Source organism: Pholis gunnellus, assembly GCF_910591455.1.
Source record: "Pholis gunnellus genome assembly, chromosome: 20".
Taxonomy (NCBI): Eukaryota; Metazoa; Chordata; class Actinopteri; order Perciformes; family Pholidae; genus Pholis; species Pholis gunnellus.
The window spans coordinates 19,346,876-19,366,478 of record NC_136547.1 but is presented as its reverse complement, the minus strand read 5'-3'; the positions used below and the strand labels follow the sequence as shown (position 1 = coordinate 19,366,478).

The window sequence follows — 19,603 nt, the reverse complement described above, 5'->3', positions numbered from 1 at the left end:
CTGGCAAAACAACAACTTGACACCCAACAAAACACCCAAAAAAACCCTCTTTTGGCCGTGAAACAGACTCGTAGCTGTCAAAAGGAATGCAGAACTGCCTGATTTGAAGTTGTTAACATGTGAAGTATGAAAGCCTTGTTCAAGAGGTAAAGATGAATCACAGAAAACTCATTGTGCTTTTTTTCCAAGTGAACTTTGAGGAACCTAAAATGGCAGATTTCAACAAGTATTTTCTGTGCAACGGACGAAAGAAAATTAGGACCGATGAAAGAGGAAGTGTTTCTTTCTCAGGATCGCTCATCTGATCTGTGAACTGGTTTAAGGCTTACTTTATCTCAGCGAGTGGTTATTTTTAGAGAGATAAAGAAACGTCAGGTTTCAGAATACTGTGCAACTGAAATGTGCACAGCTGAGGTTTTATGAGGTCCAGTGTTCGTCTCAAATACACGATTTCTTGGTCTTTGCTCTTTGCTTTGGTGTACATTGGCGTAGAAACACTGAATAAGGATCTTTTTCTCCATTGTGCTTTCAGGCTTTACCTTCAATATCGCACTCTTTTGGAAAACGGTAACAAGAACTACTGTAGGTCAAAGGTTAATGTGTCCGACGCTGACGGCCGCATGCCGAAAAAACTAATTATTATCCGATGTAAGCTCACGTACGGGCAGCTTCTTAGTCAACAGGCAGTTTGCAAAACTTCACTTCCTCTTAACTCTTCCTGCTGTTATGACAGGCGACGACGGGCGCTTTGCACTGGACTTATCGTTTAGTCCAGGAAGCGCTTCATATCAGTTGTTAACTGTGTGACTGCCTCAAGACCGCTAAAAGTGACTCAAAGCATTCCAGTGTGAAAAAAAAGCAAGATTTGACTGTATAGAGTGTACCCAGAACAGGGTTCCTTGGAAATCTTTTAAATCTTCTGCAAATTAAGAGATTCTGTCAAACAAAAGGGTCAGAGTTTTGTTTTCTGGGGATTTGTTTGTTTTCTGGTCCACTGCAGCGTGAAGATGCACTGGGAGTTGTGGAAGTCACCGGGGAACGGGCCAGCAGAGAGAGAGCCCGAGACAACAACCGGGTAGAGGGACTCTACTCTTCTGCTCACCAAACGAGTCAACATTGAGAAATTATTTTGTGAATCACTTTAAAATAAGAGCTGCTTTTGGACGAAGCAGGACAAATAATCAGAAGAATAAGCATTCATATGCTCGGTGTCATCCATACCATAATAAATAGCCTTTTGATCATGGTGGGCATGATTTCAGTCAGAGTGCTTCTGTTTATCTTCCTTCACAGGAAACGTCTCCCACCACTGCTGTAGAAACCCTTCGTCTGTGTTCAAATTAAAAAGTTTACCTTTAAGATCTACAGAAGATTATTGAAGGTTTGACATGCGAGTGCTTTACTGAGAACTAATGAGAACATGGCTTTGCAAACTGACCTGTAGGAGAACTAAATATAATTATAGTTTAATTCCAGTTTGCTATTGGTTTTTGTTCTACAGTATTAGTAATGTAACTATATCACTGGGTCTAAAGCGGCATCTTTCAAAAGGTGTTCATGCATTTACACGACATTAAACGTTCTCTAACTCTGTAACGTGTCTCAATCTCACATGATTCTGCCAAATTACATTTCTTCAGTTGTATTTAACAGCACAGCCCGTTGCTTGCTCCGCCCTCTAGTGGCTCCACCAGGAATCACCAGGAATCAACTCAAGACGGCAGTAAACGCCACATTTGGTTCCCTCGCTGCTGAAAGTGTTCACGGACAGAAATAAAACAGAAACTCAAAACAGACCCGTGATATTTTCACTCATCATATTGTATATTTATTTTACAAATTGTATGCAATTTATCAGTTACACACAAAAACAAAAAGCAGCCATGGATTAATATACTTTCATCTCCCAGAATGCAACAAGGCTTTTTTTTTTTCATTGTGAAATTGAAATGCATGTTTAAGGGAAATTGTTAGTAAGGTAAAATAAAGTGGAAATGTTTTTTTTACTTTAAGGCTTTTTCTTCTCAGTGAACACCGAGTCGACGACAAACACGTCACTTACTGTGTATTTACGTACAATACACAAGTCAATAATGTAATCAAAGACAACAGCTGTCTTCAGATAAATGAACTTCCAACAGAAACGTGGAAATGCTGGTTTCCAATTGTCAATAACTTAAATAAAAAAAATTGGGGTTCAATACATGCAGAGGAGGCTGAATACGGCTGGCGTAGCTGCAAACAAGGCAAATGGTCTCAGAGAGGCCGAGTCGCTGCGATAGGCACTTAACGACGTCTGGCGCGTGAGTTTAGTCACCGCGCGGTTATCAGCAGGTAACACCGTCTCTCATCCCGCCTCGCTCATCAATCAAATGTACTGGAACAATGTGTTTAGACTCGCTGTCCAGCATCGCTCCATGTGAAGGAAGCTGATGCACAATACTTATGATAATGTTAAAAAAAAAAAAAAAAGATGAATTCTTTGGATAACCATAACAGCTACTGCACCGTAAGATTATCAATTATAGAATAAGACATAATCAGCATCACTCTCCACTTCAAACTGAAGTGCATTTTTGTATTTAAAAAAAAGAAAAGTGTCTGCTGTATCGCTACTTGAGAAAACTTGCAGTGAGGGAAGAGAAATACAACCCTCACATTAAAAGCATTTATGTCACCATCAGATAGATAGATATAGATATATATATATATATATATATATATATATATATATATATATATATATATATATCGTAAACACAACTTTTTTTGTATTCTTTCTTTTTAAGTTACAGTTTGGGAGATGTTCTGGCACATATTTGCAGATTGCATGGCGTCAAGCACAAAAGGCATGGAAGCATGTTATAGAAATGTACTACAGTTGCATACACACACACACGCACACACACACACACACACACACACATCAGGGACTGGGGGTCCGGTTCCTTTCCCTTCTCTCAGATGTATTCACTCCGGCCCATGTCTGCTAAAACTGAGACTCCTTTTCATAGAAATATAACTCATTCTAAAACGTCCGAATGGAAGGGAAAGCGAGGCCCGTCCCTGGAACACAATATAAATATGAGATCACAGCTGGTTACAGAGGGCCGGGTGTGTGTGTGTGTGTGTGTGTGTGTGTGTGTGGGGGGGGTCTCAGTTAAGCAACTCCAGGTAAGTGATCGGCACTTTGCCCTTCTGGGCGCCACGCTCGCCCATCAGCCAGTCAGAATCCATGCCGGGGACGCTGCTGACGACGATCACCTGCAGAGACAGGGGGGGGGGGGGGGGGGGGCACATTCTCCGTGTCTATTACAAACGTTACACCGGAGCACGGCAACGTTCAGCCGTCAAGGCACATTACTGACATAGCAGAAGCTCTCACGTCAGTACGATGCGTCGCACTCGTCCACTTTACTTACAAGACACCAAATGTATGAGCTGCCTGGTTACCGATCCCTGTTATTATCAAAGTCAGTTCGGGCGAGGGCAGAGTGGAAAATGTGCCTGAATGTGAGTATTAGGGTGAATGAGGTAATGCTGGTTCATTGTTAAGTCAACCGCTGGCTCGTCACGGACCGCTCGGTGCTTTTCCAGGAAAAGGGAGTGGCTGATGTTCCGCTGCTGTACAGGAACTGCTCCACTGCAGTTTGGTTTCAGACTCCCACACTTCCCAATTTTGTTAGTTTAAAAAAACAAAAAAAAAAAGGTTGATTCTAATATTAAAACTGGAAAATAAACTACAATAAAAAACAAAAAAAGGAAAAATGAAAAATGAAAAATCCCTCCTTGTTGACCGTTTCTCTCCGCGGTGATGAGAGAGAATGGAGCAACGATTATCACGGACTCACCTCGTCGGCCAGCAGGGAGAGCTCGCTGCTGCTGGCGGCGTCGTAGTCGTAGAGCACTCGGGCTTTGCGGCTGCCGTTGGAGCTGCGCAGCTCGTTGAATCCGCCCGACGCCGTGGAGCTGCTGTGGCCCGCGGACACGCTGGGCAGGGAGGCCGACAGAGGGATGGTGGGCACCGAGTTGCTGGCGCCGCCCGACGATTGGTTGTTGTTGGAGAACGTGGAGGGGAAACTGGCGGGAGGAAGGAGGGAGGGGGGGGGGTGATGAACACTGTGTGCATACGTGTTTATGTAACCCTACTTTAACTACTTAATCGCAACAAGGATGAGAAGATCATTCAACAGCAATACTTTTGTTTACAGAGAGACCTTCTAAAAGTAGGACAATATAATAACGGTCACAGTGGTGTTTCACCTGCCCAGCTGCTTCTGGAGATCCACCATGTACTGGTAACACTGTGCGTAGTACGTACTCTGGGCCTCCACAAAGTCATTCAAGCAGCGTAGGTGATGTGCCTGGTGATGCACAAAGAGAGACCAATACTGAAACCTTCACTGGTTTATATCAAACTTTTTTTAACTCTAGTTCAACAGATATTCTTCTATTTTAAAGTTAGATATGCATCATTCTTAAATGGCAGCTCGACCCGCTTCACGCACCAAATATCGGTATTCATGGCAAAAACAACCAGCAGCACGACAACAACATCCCTAAATGCGATCGGCGTGATGATTAAAGCAGACGCCTGAGAGAGGAGAGGAGGGTGTGGGTGTGCCGGGCCGGGCTACGTACGTGGGTGCTGCTGACGCCTTCGAGCAGCAGCCGGGTGATCTCTGCCTGCCGGTCAAACTCACTCTGGGTCATCCTCAACTCCTGCTCCGCCTGAGAACCAAGAACCACAAGCAGACGTTTAGAGAGTAACATCACCGCTCCACCGGTGTTGGAGAAATGATGATGATGATGATGATCCAAGGTATGTATGGCTATAACCACAATGCAGAGCAAAGAACAGACACATGGCTTCAACGTAAGAGGGAATGAACATGCATTAACCACAAGAGAAGATAAAGCCAGAGTCTGTATATGTGCATGTGACAGGATATGGCTTCAGCAGGTCAAGACCAGAGAGGACAGAGGGGGGAGGGAGGACAATTAAACAACTAAACATGATGTTTCTGTGCTTTCCTCGTATTGAGCCAAAAGGATTCAATGACAGTCTTGTGGAACAATGGTTTGTTGAGACTCTCTAAAGTCCAATAAACATACGGTCTGGAGCTGAGACTGACGGGGGACAATGGCTGAACTGTCCTGAACCCTCTACAGAGAGAACACGGACTCGTTCTACAAGGATCCAAGGTTCTCCGTGAGACGGTACGCGTCATGGAGGAGATACAGAAAGCTACGGGCAGCAGCTGTTCACACTGCTACCAGGGGGTTTGGTGTGTGTGTGTTCAATTCAAAGATAGCTCCAACATTCCACTCACCTCTGTCACTTCCTCTGCTCACATCTGCTGCTTTGCGTTGTGAAAACAGTGACACAGTAGTTAGAGCTACAGCTGCTGCACGGCCGCCGCCAAACACACACAACACATCCTCAACACTCGGTGCGTGTTTGTGCGAGGGCGAGACGGCGGCGTGCTTTCACAAAAGAAAACCACACTCTGTAGATGCTAAGAGGACGGTGACAATGTAGCACAGACATGTTTCTCATCACACAGGCCAAACCACCTTGGTGTGATGGTGTAACACCCGCCACACAAAGACTAACGGTGTGACTAAGCTGACAACGCATTGTTTCTATGGATTAAGGCCACTAGACGACCCCGCTGTTTGGAGAAGCTAAATGCTTAATATGAGCACGTTGACAAGCCGGAGGAATCACAGTAATGGATGGAAGTTGGGCTCACTGGGTCTCATCTAGATAGTTTCATTTACTCAAGACTGCAGCCAGATAGCTGTGCTGGGATGATGTAATGTCCATCCAGGAGTCTGACATTACATCATATTGTTTTCGTGATTCTTGTAGTTCTATAATATCAGCAGCTTAGTTGGGTATTTGCCTCGTCTCTTTCCTCACTTGATGCAGGAGGGGAAATACTAGAGATATCATCTTCAGACGTTGTTATCTGGAAGACGGTCTCGCAACAAAGTCAGACTGTCGAGACCCTTCAAGTGCCTCTTTGTTTCTTTTTGCAACGAGACATGTAGATAAAAAGCTGCAGGTCAGCACGACTCTTGATTTTTCACTCGAATACGTCATGCATCATCTTTGTGGTGTTCTAGATCGTGACATGCATCAAGATATTTAACACTACGAAGGCAGCGGTCTGTGAATACAGCATATTAAAGCTCATATTAGCAAAGCTCAGCATCACTCTGTAACACAATCATTTAGTCCTGCATAATAACCTTCAGTATGTGAAGCTTTTGGAAAATATGGTGCGCCAGAGTCAGGAGGCTAATGTTATTTGACAGTGTAAATACAACATTATTAGATCTTTTCTGCTGCTTTGTATAATATTAACTTTACTATGTCTACTGAGCATCTTTGGCACAAACATTTCTTTAAGGCTGAACGTTCAATCTTATCTCATGTTCAGGTTACAAGCTGTGAACATTAATGAATAAAAGAACTGTCCACTGGATCTCTTCAGTTTGTTATTTAGGATTATAAATAGGTTCACCATGAGGCTGGAAAGACATTAGATTACAGTGAGTGGATTCAATACAGGATTCAGACTGAATAAAATGCAAAAACCCAAAACTTTAAGAGCCCAAGAAGACTTTGTTGACTCTATGCCGTTTGAAAAGTGATGCGTTTTGCAGCACATGCGGTTTGTTGCATCCCTGAAGCACAATGCTGTCTTTGAGGTCCCAAATACACGTTTGAGTTACAATTCTCTAGGGATCTCCTAGTTAAGTCAGTTTGCCCCTGTCTCTTATGAATATATGATAGCGTTAAATGTCTTAAAACTTTATTTTTTTCTTTTAAAAGGACACTCGTGCCCGTGAACACAATGTGAGCAGCAAAGAAAAAGAGAAACCCAGATGTCAGAAGAAAAAAAGGGGAGACCAACGCAAGAAAACAACGGTCCAGAAAAAGGGAAGTCTGAAGTTCCCAGAGCTTCTCATGTGACTGTGTGCAAGTCACAAGAGACACAATGATCAGCTTCATGTTGTGTAACTCGGTGTGGCAGTCATGACTTGTGCGACTTCAGACAGAGGGGCTGTAGGACGTATACGCACACACAGCTTTCCTTCCTCTCAAAGGAAATTGCCTAATGATTTTAGAGAATGCAGAATTCACCAACAGTGTTCTTTAATCAGTATTAAATTGACCGAAAAGGCATCCAGATGCATTGATGATGATGACGGTGTGTGTGTGTGTGTGTGTGTGTGTGTGTGTGTGTGTGTGTGTGTGTGTGTGTGTGTGTGTGTGTGTGTGTGTGTGTGTGTGTGTGTGTGTGTGTGTGTGTGTGTGTGTGTGTGTGTGTGTGTGTGTGTGTGTGTGTGTGTACACACACTTACCGCAGCTCTAGCATCAGCCATCCTGGCTTTCTTTAGCCTGGTTTTGGCTGCATCCAAATCCAAACGTTTGACCTGCAGTAGCTTCCTCTCTTTCTGGACACAAGAAAACAGAAATCTTAGGCCTGTGCACTTTTTGCAGATGACATGGCGTGCAAGTCGTCCCTTACTCTATGATAGAGGGTTAGCATGAACATTAATGTTGGTTTACTAATTGAACCTCACGTTAAACGTGCAGGATGTTTGGAGGTCTTAATTAAAAAAGGTCTAACGGGGACAAGTAACATCAGCGTCAAACAGCTACACAGAAGGAAAAGCATCTGAATGTTCATGTCTTTAAGGATGATGCTGTCGCTCCTCTTCTGTAGCAGCTTCACGATGGTCAGCTGCAAAAAAGCTTCGGCTCTGAGCGACAGGAAGTGGTGTGTTTGCATTAACTAAAACTGAACGGCAGCTTCGTGGGGCTGATAATAATAATAATAATAATAATAATAATAATAATAATGATGATGATGTAATGACCTCAACCCCACATTGCTGAGTCCTACCAACAAGTACAAGTCTTTCTAATGTTTTTTTAATCAACTTCACTGAACAATTAGAAACCTTTGATAATGTATCGATAATTATCTTTTAGTCTAACTTCTTAACAGAGCTGAGGATACAGGAGTTCAACATGATTTGATTATTAATGCTGCAAATTAGAAAGGGGCCGACATCAAGAGGCCACTCCTCTACAGCCACTAGTGCCGAGAGTCCGCTCCATATAAAAAGGTCAAAGTTCAGTGAAAAGTGAAAATGATTTAAGACCTGTAGCCAGCAGTCCAACTCACCAGGATGGTTTTGAAGTCTCCCTCTAAGAAGTTCCTGAAAGGTGTCAGGAAGTTGATGGCGGCACTATGGATCAGCTCCCGTTCGGCCCCGCCGATCTGCTTCTCCGTCTCACCACATTTTATCAGAGCATTCCCTGTAACGGTCAGCAGCACATAAACACACACATTCACTCCCAATTCAGCACCGGACGGCATAATGTGGCACCGCAGTCTTAAAAAGTAAGGCCTGAACACGTCCGTTTAATAGAAGACGCAGCGGCCTGCGGATACGCACAAAAGCAAGAAGCTGCGTCTGCCGTGACTGAGGAATAACACTGACCACGAAACACTGTTGCAGGGGATTGAGGTGATGTTTAGCATCATAACCAGAATACAAGTCGCAGTATGTCGGGCAGCTAGCTCAGTGTTATCGCTCACCGTAGGCAGTGCCAGGACCGAATTCACCACCCGACTCAATCATGGACTGGCCCAGCAGGTCGTGGTTGTTCATTCGCGTCGGGGCTTTTTTCTCCAGTTTCTCGTACACAAACTCTTCTAGCCGGACATCTGCAGATGGCAAAACAAGAAAACCTAATTAACAAAAGTCATAAGACCACAGCGAGGGAGCTTTGAGGACAGAGGGTCCAAACAGCCTGCTTTACATTTGCAAACTAAAAAGAGAGGCTCTCATAATGACAAGCCATGACAGGAACATGTTAGCACATCACATGGATGAACGCTGACATCAGTCAGCATATCTGCGGCATGTTGTTTGGATGTACATTAGGGAAAAATGAATAAATCCAGTTTAAAATATCACAGGACTGTAATCACCAGCTGCTCTGTCTGTTTGTTGTGCCACAGCGTCATGGTGTGAACAGAGGAGGATGCACAGCTGAGCTTACAGACTTCACAGACACCCTACCCACCGATGTATGCCAAACACCTCCTCAGAGACGTTAAGCATGTTCTTTATGTGACCCCCGGCAAACAAGGAAATCCAGGCATCTTCTGATTCAACAAGCGCCTCTTGAGTGTAGCATGCTATCATTTATCAACACGTGTAAACTAGTTTATCAGTCCAGTCAAGTTCACCCCAGAGTCAACTGTGGCCTTACTTGGGTTGGGCTGCAGTAAGACTTCCGTCTGCTTCATAATCCTTTCTGTCCATTGCTTGGTGTTCTCAGCTCTGATCAACAGGTTCTCCAGATGAGCATCCAGCTCGGTCTTTTCAGCCTGGCCGAGTTTCTCTTCTGTAAACTGGGGGAAAAAAACGAAAATATCCGGTTACAGTGCCCACATAACCTTCCGCCTGTGGGCGCCATGCGAGGCATGTATTCGTTGGAAAGTGTGCCAACATGCGTTAGAAAGTTGGACGGAGTAACCAAATAAATAAAAATGTGCTTAGCTAACGTAACGCTAAATGTTGATGGCTCTATCTAATGGTTTCTGCGGCCTGCTTTGATAGTTATGTTGGAATACGGTAGTGTGTTAGCTATAATAGAGACTGGGATGTCGCGGGTACTTTTTAAACAACAGTCAGACAACTTTTAAGGATATAACATTTTCTCTCAGATGACAGCAGGCTACTAAGCAATACAATAACAGCCACAGCAGAGTTAAGCTAGCTGCTTAGCATGGGAGCTAACGCTACCTGACTGATTAGCTAACGCTACCTGACTGATTAGACTAGCAGCTAACGTTGGTTAGCAACAACTTCCACAAACTAGACGGTCAAACTTACTTGTACCGCACGGCTTAGGAAAGTACCGGCGTCTGCGGCTAACCGCTTTACATTAAAATCCATGGCACCGCGGGGGTAATAAGCGCTTAAAACAACAGCTAGCTTGTCTCACAGTCAAACTGCCATCCCTATACGCTGAAGCAACTTTTTTTTTTGTCGGAGTTCCACCCAGCTGTTGGTCCTGACAAAGATAATGTACGGACAAGATGCTTCACGTCTCCACCCGTATCTGACAGCTGAGAGAAAATCTCGCGCTTGCGCATATCGTCACACGACAAAAAAAGGGAAAGGTGACAGTAGAAAATGATGTCGATAAATTGAAACAAATCAAGATTCAGTCAGTAATACGAGTTGCTGTTGTTTTTGGTTGACTGCCCCGCAAATACCCGCAATACCCTGGGCTTGGAAGAAACAACTTTTATCTGCGTAATATGTTCATGATACATGTCCACGCATCTTTGACAATGGTTAAGAGGTGGACGCGCTCTGTGCTTAGTTTAAAAAGTCGCTGCCATGGCTAATCTTTTGTTGCATTCATGTCATGCGGAAATACAGTAATCATGTTACGAGTAAAGCGGAACAAGAAGTTGTGAAAATAAGAGGGAATATCGAAATGTGCCACAATAAAGCATAATCGAGATGTGACCTTTGTGAACAGAGAGACAGTTCAAACTGAAGTTAATGCTATGGAAAAAGTAATCTAATTCATATCCACACGTTAGAAAATGAAAGGACATATAAAGGAGTATAATTTCACTCTCCATTTCTATGTGGAGGAGGAAGAGGAGGAGGAGGAGGAGGAGAAATGTGAAAGAGGGAGGCTCATTTGTTCTCATAAGTTATGCATTTTCTTATTAGTTGCAGTTATGGCTAGACTCCAAACTTGGCGGTGTGCACTGCCAGTGAGGCAACAATGGAAGACAGGGAGAGATTATTTAGAATATTGTCTATTTTAAACCACCATAATGCAACTTCGGTACATGCGGGTCATTTGCAATGAGCATAATGATCTTGCAACATAATATCTTCTGCAACCCTCGCCTCTTTCTTAGAAATTGTCCCGAGCAAGAGGACTTTGGCAGATTTGGGAAAAAACAAAAACACTCTTCAGGTCTGGATGTAATTATGCCAGACAGAGCCTGCTACCTGCTGCGTGGGAGGATGTCAGGCAGAGAGAGAAATCAAATGACTTCCCCTCTGCAGGCTAGCAACGCACCGTCAGCTAGCCTTAGTCAGCCAAACGATGGCTCGAAGGTTTCCTCATCCACACATGTGTTCCTCTGTTGGGTTTGGGCTTCAAAAATAATAATGCCGTGGGGTTTTCCCCATCACATACGCTAGTTTCGTATTGCACTGCCAAGATGTCATGTAATACCAGTTTACATAAAAGGTATTGATTTACAATGTTAACCTGAAATGTTTCAGATTTGAACAAGCTGGAACTATTGCCTATTTATCATCAAGTATAAGCTGTAAAACAGCAAATGGTCTGCCCACACACTGCATTTTTTTTTAAATAACCGCACTATGTCAAAGATATTAAGGCTTTGGCTTTGCTTCATGCTTGGCTGACTTTCAGAATTGTTGAGGCGGGTGCTTTAAACATGTGAATATGGAAGTCAGCACTGTCAGGAAGGCCGAACAGCTCCTTTTTTGGTTGTTCCAGTAGTAAATCTGTGTGTATCTGCTCTTTCACTTCACAATTACAGGAAAGCACTCAAGGGTAAGAGAAGACCAAAACCAGCTGAAACTTCAGCAAAATTACTTTCTCATTCACGTGTGTTTCCTGGGATTAGGAAATCCCAACTGTCCACTTTGCAGCACTGAACTCATGGAACAACGTATGTATGTCGGTGACATTCAGGTTCTTTATTTGAGACGTTGGATTATAATGCAGCAGCTGAGGATAAATGAATTCCAGGAACTCGACACAACATGAATACCTTGCACGGACTTTCACTTTGTTACATGACGCAGCTTTGACGGAGCAAATGGTTTCGAGTTTCATTCAGCACAAGACTTTAGAATGCGACTGTCATGGATCATCGCGTCAAAGTACATCTGTAACTTGAAAAAAGTCTTCTAGCATCAATTATCCACACTCCATAAATACTTGATATGGAATAAAAAGAACGGCATTTAGGGCAAAAATCAAAGCTGAACTACAATTGCAGCTTTTTTTGGACCACATTTTCGGATAGCTCCAGCAGCAGAGGATATCTCAGCGTCCTCTTCCTCCAAGACTCCGGGACTCCCTGGAGACCGGTCTGAAAACACATCAAGACGACAGCTGAAAGGCAGCGCAAAGCTTTCAGAAGATCTGAGCTCGCTGTCAAACTCATCACACAAGCTCCACAATTATAGCGATAATATATGAAACACTTATATAACAAACTATAAGTAGCAACAAAAAATATCCATATAAGAAAACAACAAATATAATAGTTAAGATAAAAGGATTGCATTCAAGGTGACGAATATTGCACAATCCAACCGCCCTGTTCAACGCCTTGAATGCAATCCTTTTATCTGATGTCTTGTTTGTTCTTAAATGGATGATTGTATTGTTTCTCATATTTGATTTCATTATTAATCTTTGTTTATGTCTTTCTCTAATGAAGTATTTCACAGATTGTACTTGTACAAGCCTAGTGACAATAAACATCAAGAATCTTGAACTATATAAGTTCAAGAACTATATAAAGTATTATAGAAAAAGTACATTTCCTACTCAAAATAGTATCAGTGATGAATGAGAGCCACACTCCTGCAGTACCTGTGCCCCAAAACAGGCTCCTATGAAGGAGGCTCTGCTGGCGGTGCATCCCCCGCAGCGCATGGTGTCCCTGACTGCTTCATCCAGCTGTTTCAGCTTCAGGACTCCATGAAGCGCTCCCTGGAACGCACCAGGCAAAGCTAGACGCAAACCCAGATTTAGCGGATTAATGCAGGGTCAAATCAGAGGTCAAATATAGAGGATCCAGTCTTTTTTTACTTGTTCTTATATTGCCACCAAGTTACTTCACCGTGCATTATTTGATTTACTTTTGCAATCTCATTATAAGTAGGCTTGTAAGTTGAGCAGACCTCAACCTCACATGTACATTAAGCATCTCAAGCTTTTAGCCCTGTAAAACCTGAGACACTCAACTCAGCAGGAAGGGGGAAATGAAAGGGAAGGAGGAGGGAGACCATTAGTCAGGAGATCAAAGGATGGAGGACCCTCCTAACGGATATGCTGACAGGGAGGGGTACGCGAACCGTGCCAAGTCAACAGACCCGGATCCCGCTGCCACCGCCGGGCTTACCTCATGTGTTCGTGAACACAGCAGGTACGAGCTGTTGGGATGTCTTGGCTAGGTTGTCCTTCACCTGGTGGATGTGCGCTTCAGCAAAGATCCAGGAACAGAGATAAACTGTATTGTTTAGTGTTCAAACATTGAGGCCCATTTTTTTGGCTGTGGCTGCCTATTGTCATAACACACATTATGTATCTTCTACATCTTTTCTGTAACGTTATATATTGATTTTTGAAAGACCACTTTGTGTTTCGTGCAGTTTTGAACGTGCACTTTTCCCACAAGACCTTTTTGTTTGTGTGGTCTGTTCCGCCTGCTTGTTTGAAGGAAGGATGAGAGTTGACAAAAGTAAATAGTTCCTGCTTTATACTGGTAAATACTCCGCTTAACCAGCAAGTAATACCGCAGATTTCACACCAAAACCACCATGACTGATTATGTTAAATGCAATGTACCCGCTGCTAGCAACTACAGTCAGTTAGCTTAATCTAACTTGTATTGCCATTTTTTGTAAATAACCATTGCGCTGAAAGGTAGTTTAACATTTTTGAGCAACAGATTTATTCGCTTTCTTGCACAGAGCTATGAGAAGGTTAATACCGCTCTAATATCGATCCATTTATTAAAATATGAAGCTCGAGCTAGAAGCGTATTAGCTTAGCTGAAAGAAACAGTTATCCCGGTTCAACAAAAGCTCACTAATTAACACGTTCTATCTTGTTTGCTCAAGCGGTTCTGAAATGAATATAAAAAAGAAAAATGTACGTTTTAATTTCAAATGTTTAAAATTAAAACTTCAACTTTTGGCTTTAGAAATGCTGTTGAGTTGATTTTCTTTTAGCTTTGGAGTTAGCCATGCTAACGGTTTACCTCTGCCTCTGGTCTGTATGCTAAGCTAAACTAATAAACGGCTATTGGTTCATATTAATATACTCTTTTCGTCTAACTCTTGGCAGGAAAGTGAATACGATTATCTTGTTGCTGTAACGTTGCCATTACTTTGAATCTCAAAAGGACCAAGACGGCCTTACCAACGACAGCCCGGTCCAGCTCCTGAGGGTTCTGCCTCTTCGGGTCGTTCAACTGAGCCAGAACTGCATCCAGGGCATCGGGGTCTGGACCATTCAGAATGAAATGCTCCACAAACCTTACGATGTTAGACAGACAAACAAACTCACGTCAACATAATTCTGCAGCTTGTGTGCATGACCAAAGTTTTATCATCTTCTTCAGAGACCTTCTCTCACCTCGCTGCAGCCAGCGTCACAGCCACACACATGTCGTTGTTCTGGGTCACCCGCACGGCTCTCTCCACTTTCTCCAGCATCTCAGGACGGCCCGCGTACATGGCCACCACCGGAGCCATCTTAGTGACCCCGTCCATCTGACAGTCCACATCACAGCCTCAAAAACAAATACACAAACAGAGATTAATGCCACCAAAAAAAAAAAAAAGCCATGGGATGTCTTCACGCACTTCTGATCTGTGATCTTTACCAGTTTCTTCTTTGCCAGCATCCACATTTCTGATGAAAGCCTTCAGGCTAGCGTTTCTCCACGGGCCGTCTATGGGGAGGATGGCTTTGGGACCTAACAAATGCAGCAAACAGCTGCTTTATATAGGGAAATGAATGCATTTGACAGCTTCACCCTCATTAATAAGATAGAATCAGAGAGGCCTGGATAGGGGACAAAGGAAGCGAGAGAGGAAGAGAAACATTTCCTTGTCTGTCGATGCAGTTTATGTTTCTGTAGGTGGAGCCATTTTCTTTGTCTACTCTGTCGTGGTTATCACTGCCAATGATGGTGACACGGCTCGTCTTATATTATTCTCAGACATAAAGCCGTCTACAGTTTAGTGCACCCAAAAGTGCCCTATACGTGCTGCGGTGATATACAGCAGCACTGTAGTTAAATGATATTCTGACCGTAAAAAAAAAGCAGCACCGATCCAAAGCTCCAAGAACAGAGAAGTGTGACTGTACGGAATATGTTAGAGGGAATTCCCCATCAGCTGGTAGGAAAAAACGCTGTGTACAGAGTTATCAGACAGTAACAGAGGCTCTCACATCCGTCTGGGACAGTTAAGTTGATGATTGATACATATGGACATCACAATATGGACGGTTGCATGAGAGCAGAATGGTGCACAGTATACCTCCTTTCTTCCTGTAAGGATCATTGAGAGGCAGGTCGTACACGGTTCCCGGGCCAAAGAACTTGTAGATGCGCTTGTTCAAGTCTTCCACGTTAACATCTGCCAACAACATGACACTCTGTATCTTTAAGAAAACAGTCATTTTTAGTTCACTATTAAACACGCTGAGGTGACATCGTCATCAGCCCCAGGAAGTCAGAGCACTCAGAGGAAAATAGTCGAGCACATAACCCCTGATTAAACCACACCGTGTCCTTTTCAAACTTCAGCTCGGCTTAACAGTTCCCCATGCTGTCAGTCTGAGCTAACATACTTCTGAGAAATCTTTCAAATCTTTGAAGAGTCCTTCAAACATCAGGATTTATGGGAAATATATTCTTAATTTTACCAACAGTATAACCATGATGATTAATGATTTATTGGCAGTCGAACAATGCTAGTGTGACACGTTGGTACTGAGAAAGTCATGTTGCCGTCTGTTTCAGTACCTCCACACTGGCTCAGTGACTCGAGCAGGACGTACGCCTGGTCTCCGTAGCAGGTCTGCTCGCCAGTCGTCCTGCGGTAGAAAGGATTCGCTGACTGAGGCCGGAACTCAGGACAGGGCTCCAGATCAGAGAGAACTTCTTTGAGCCTGTCTGGATCGTAGATCCAATGCATGGGCTGGGCTGTATGGGTGGGGAACACACACACACACACAACACACACACACACACAACACACACACACACACACACACAACACACACACACACACACACGAAAGAGAGAGAAAAACAGTGGAACATTCAAAAGCATGTTTTTAACATGAAACAGTCTGTCGGTGACAGATACCATGGAAAGGGAAATAGATGTGTGTTGTTTGAACCTGATCGAGAATGACCTGTTCGACATTCACCAACCAGGAGCTTACATTTGGGATTACTCCCTTTATTGTGCGTCATTATATGGCGAGTTAAGAATTGCGTGGTCATAAAAAGGCAAGCTTATTCATAAAGCATTTCAGCAACAGGCCAATTCAAAGTGCTTTATAAGGCATCACAGCTTCAAAAGAAACACAGCACAAAAGGATATGCAAATACAATTAAAACCAGTAAATTGTACAAATAAAAGATTTGTTTTTGGCTAGTTTAGGTTTAGCATTGCAGCTATTGCAGAAACTGTGCTTTTGTAACACTGTGGGTGAAGTCAAACTGACTTACACAACTTAAGGAAACGCCCGTTTTTTTATCAGCATGTACAGATGTTGCTTACGCTGTGTGACGCCTAAGAAAACAACAAAACAGTGTTTGAAACAGAACACGTTTAAAGATGTATGAAAGATAAGTGTGATGTATAAACTCTAGAATTAAACATGTATATAATATGAAACAGTAGAAGCCGTAATGTGCCGTATGAGTAGAATTTAATGAGATGAGATGTGAAGTGTCGGAAGCAGAATTGGTTTGCACGATGCAAAGCCTTGTTGCTCTAATGAACTCCAGTATCACAGTTTATCTTACCTGCTGCATCTGCTGCTGCTGCCCCAATAATGGCCCCAATGGCTCTGTCTGCCAAAGTCAAGGCCATCTGCTTTTATTTCAGACACGAGTACACAGGAAATAATGTGAGGGTTCACTCGTTTGTTAGAACATAGATCGCCTGACATGAATGTCTGCCATTTTAATTTAATGAAATAGAAATACAGCGCACTGCTGTTGTTGGAAATGGTTTCCTGCAAGTTACTAAGATCATTTTGCACATTGAGTTTTATTTCATTTTTAATTCATGAATGCAACCTTCCGTATATCCAGATGCAGAAGTCATATTATCCTTTTTGTTAAATCTTTTTTTGTGAATGAAGCTTGGTTTTATGTCGTTTTCTAACTTTTATTTAGGCAGACAACAGAAGTTACCTTCTAAATGTCTGCAACACAGCATTTGACTACATAACATCTGGTAAAAAGGTTGGAGGATTATTCTTATGCATCCAAGAACGTAACCTTAGACAGAACACACTTTGTATTTTGGTTCAGTTTTTTTATAATATGCTTAGAATATTTTTATTGAATACACCAGAAGTCCTTGAAACAATGTGGTGCATCGTAATGAAGTGCTAGAGGAGCTTTAATGTCAATAATGTGATGACTTGTTTATCCTTACCTTTGAGCCTCGTCTTCACCTTTTAGCAAACCACTTGAAGTGTTGGAAAATGTCGTCTCTGTGTCAGTTTTCTGACAAGGGGAGGGTTCCATCAGCCAGTGATAAGCACGCACCAATGGTAACCCGAGAAAAACTGTTTTGTATCGTACAGGAGGGAAAGAGGTGGTAAGATAGAGGTTACAACATTGGACTGCAGTTGTTATGTACATATGTACTGTATGCATGTAAGGTTAGGTAAAAGCCACTTACTTTTAACATTCAGAAAGCAGCATCTTGTTTGAAAGCCATCAGGAGATGAACAACGACCTGTTTTGCAGGAGCCGTGTACTCCTGCATTTGTTGTGCTTCAGGCTGGTATTTCTATACTGTTGTGTTCCGAGGTGTTACGTTGGAGGTGTTAACTCTAATTTTGGGAACCTGCAGTATTTATGCAACAGTGTCTCATTAAGGGACTTGGCATAATCCATACTTGCATACAATATATTTATAATCTTTATTCATGACAGCCAAGCTATGCTGTGAAGCGCTGGGAGGTCGTGCTTATAGGCCCAGCAGTGCTTTGAGCTAAATGCTAAAGTCAGTATGCTAGCATGCAATTACACTGTTAACATGTTGATGTTCAGTGAGTAATGTTTCCCAAGTTCTTGCTGTAGCATGATAGCGTGCTATAATCTGCTAATAAGCATCAAACACAAAGCTGATGAGAATGTTTTGAATTTATTGCACTCAATTAAAGAAAGCTTTGACCTACTGGAGGACCACCACAGTAATTAAGATCCACAGATTTATCTGATAATTGTCAAGATATTTCAGTCCGGATCAAAAATAAAAAGTGAAAGTTAGTAAAAAAATAAAAGGAAGAGAACATATAACTTGCAAGTATATTGATTAAACTCAGCTTGTGTTGCATCTTGATATGACCGACGGTCCCAAAATGCTTTTGGAGATGCAGAACTGTCTTCATGCTTCTTCAGACAACAGTTCTGCTTTGCAGGGTGTTTGAGGCCCTCTACAGACATAACGCTGGGGGTCCCCCCCCCCCCCCCACCCACTGAGCTTGGGGCTCCAGCCGTATGGACTGTTTCTGAGCCTGACCTCGTGACTAAACTCTGACGCTTTTAATAAAACCATTAACGTCTTTTTTAAATCCCTCAACTCATTTATCAGTTAATTTTGCACTTGACGAACTCTACTGCAACACCGGAGGGCAATTAACTAGATGTGTTGAAATAGCTTTCAAAGACTCTCTTTGTCATTTGAATTCGTCATGCTCTCTCTGTATATATTCCACTCCATTGCGTCCATCCTGATGGATCCCCAGCTGATCCTCCTGTTCTAGGACTGGCCAGGCGCCACTTATCCCTGGCCTCTCATGGGTATCCCAGGCCATTGATTACTCTCCAGGCCTCCTAAACCAGCAAAATAGAGTGCTAAGGGTAGGGTCAGGTAATCAATAGCAGTTAGACAACAATGAACAAAAGCTGATAAGGGGGTATTTAGTGATACCTCTGTGTTATGGTTGTGAATGTCTAGAAGTATTCTAGAAGAAATCTGAAGGTATTTATGCTACTTTATGTTTAAACTTGCCATGTGTACCAACATCCTTGTCAAGACATACTTACTAAAATTGTGCATCATTTAGGAGAAAAAAGGAAAGAGGAGAGCATGAAGGTCCTTTGATGAGCATTACACACATTACATTCAAATGTATGTAAATACATTAAGTCTCAGTTACAGCAGAGAGATTCATTTTCATAGGACAAGTCTGCAGGAAATGGATTTGCATTTGCTTTCTCTGGCGGGGAGATAACGTGCCCTTCACAGAGGGTATAAAAGAGCTGCACAAATAGATCAGCCACTGTCATCAGATCAAGTGACCAGCAGGGTGAAGCTCTGTAAATGAAAACCTGGCAGAATTTGCAAGAAGATAGTGATGGAGTGTGTGCAATGTGGCAGTGCCCGCATGTTCGGGGAGCTGCCGGCTATGATCATCTGACGGTGGGGAGCGGAGGGGATGCCACTCTGTTATTTGATGCAACAATAAAGAAGGCATGTGTGTGTGTGTGTGTGTGTGT

General features: G+C 42.9%; 2 protein-coding genes across 6 annotated transcripts; both read right to left on the bottom strand.

Moving 5' to 3' along the window:
- Positions 1 to 1,908: 1,908 nt before the first annotated feature.
- On the bottom strand, positions 1,909 to 10,106 carry sh3glb1a (SH3-domain GRB2-like endophilin B1a). The gene is made up of 9 exons (XM_079181769.1): positions 9,931 to 10,106; positions 9,305 to 9,446; positions 8,625 to 8,753; positions 8,208 to 8,341; positions 7,378 to 7,470; positions 4,642 to 4,731; positions 4,264 to 4,364; positions 3,852 to 4,080; positions 1,909 to 3,264 (listed from the first exon to the last, which is right to left on the bottom strand). Exons 1-9 carry the CDS (start codon positions 9,991 to 9,993, stop codon positions 3,157 to 3,159), a joined length of 1,089 nt encoding a protein of 362 aa, XP_079037895.1. The 5' UTR covers positions 9,994 to 10,106; the 3' UTR covers positions 1,909 to 3,156.
- A 1,672-nt stretch (positions 10,107 to 11,778) lies between these two features.
- Positions 11,779 to 17,569, bottom strand: LOC306712472 (crystallin J1B-like). Of its 5 annotated transcripts, none has more exons than XM_079181772.1 (10): positions 17,529 to 17,569; positions 16,889 to 16,958; positions 15,876 to 16,055; positions 15,388 to 15,486; positions 14,727 to 14,819; positions 14,477 to 14,633; positions 14,261 to 14,376; positions 13,239 to 13,316; positions 12,707 to 12,846; positions 11,779 to 12,197 (listed from the first exon to the last, which is right to left on the bottom strand). In XM_079181772.1, the coding sequence occupies exons 2-10, from the start codon at positions 16,953 to 16,955 to the stop codon at positions 12,093 to 12,095; spliced, it is 1,035 nt and encodes a 344-aa protein (XP_079037898.1). In that variant the 5' UTR covers positions 16,956 to 16,958; positions 17,529 to 17,569; the 3' UTR covers positions 11,779 to 12,092. The 5 variants fall into 5 exon arrangements, with proteins under 5 accessions (XP_079037898.1, XP_079037896.1, XP_079037897.1 ...); XM_079181770.1 differs by having other exon boundaries at positions 13,239 to 13,321; positions 14,263 to 14,376; XM_079181771.1 differs by having other exon boundaries at positions 13,239 to 13,321; positions 14,263 to 14,376; positions 16,889 to 16,955; positions 17,529 to 17,562.
- Between the last annotated feature and the right edge of the window lie 2,034 nt (positions 17,570 to 19,603).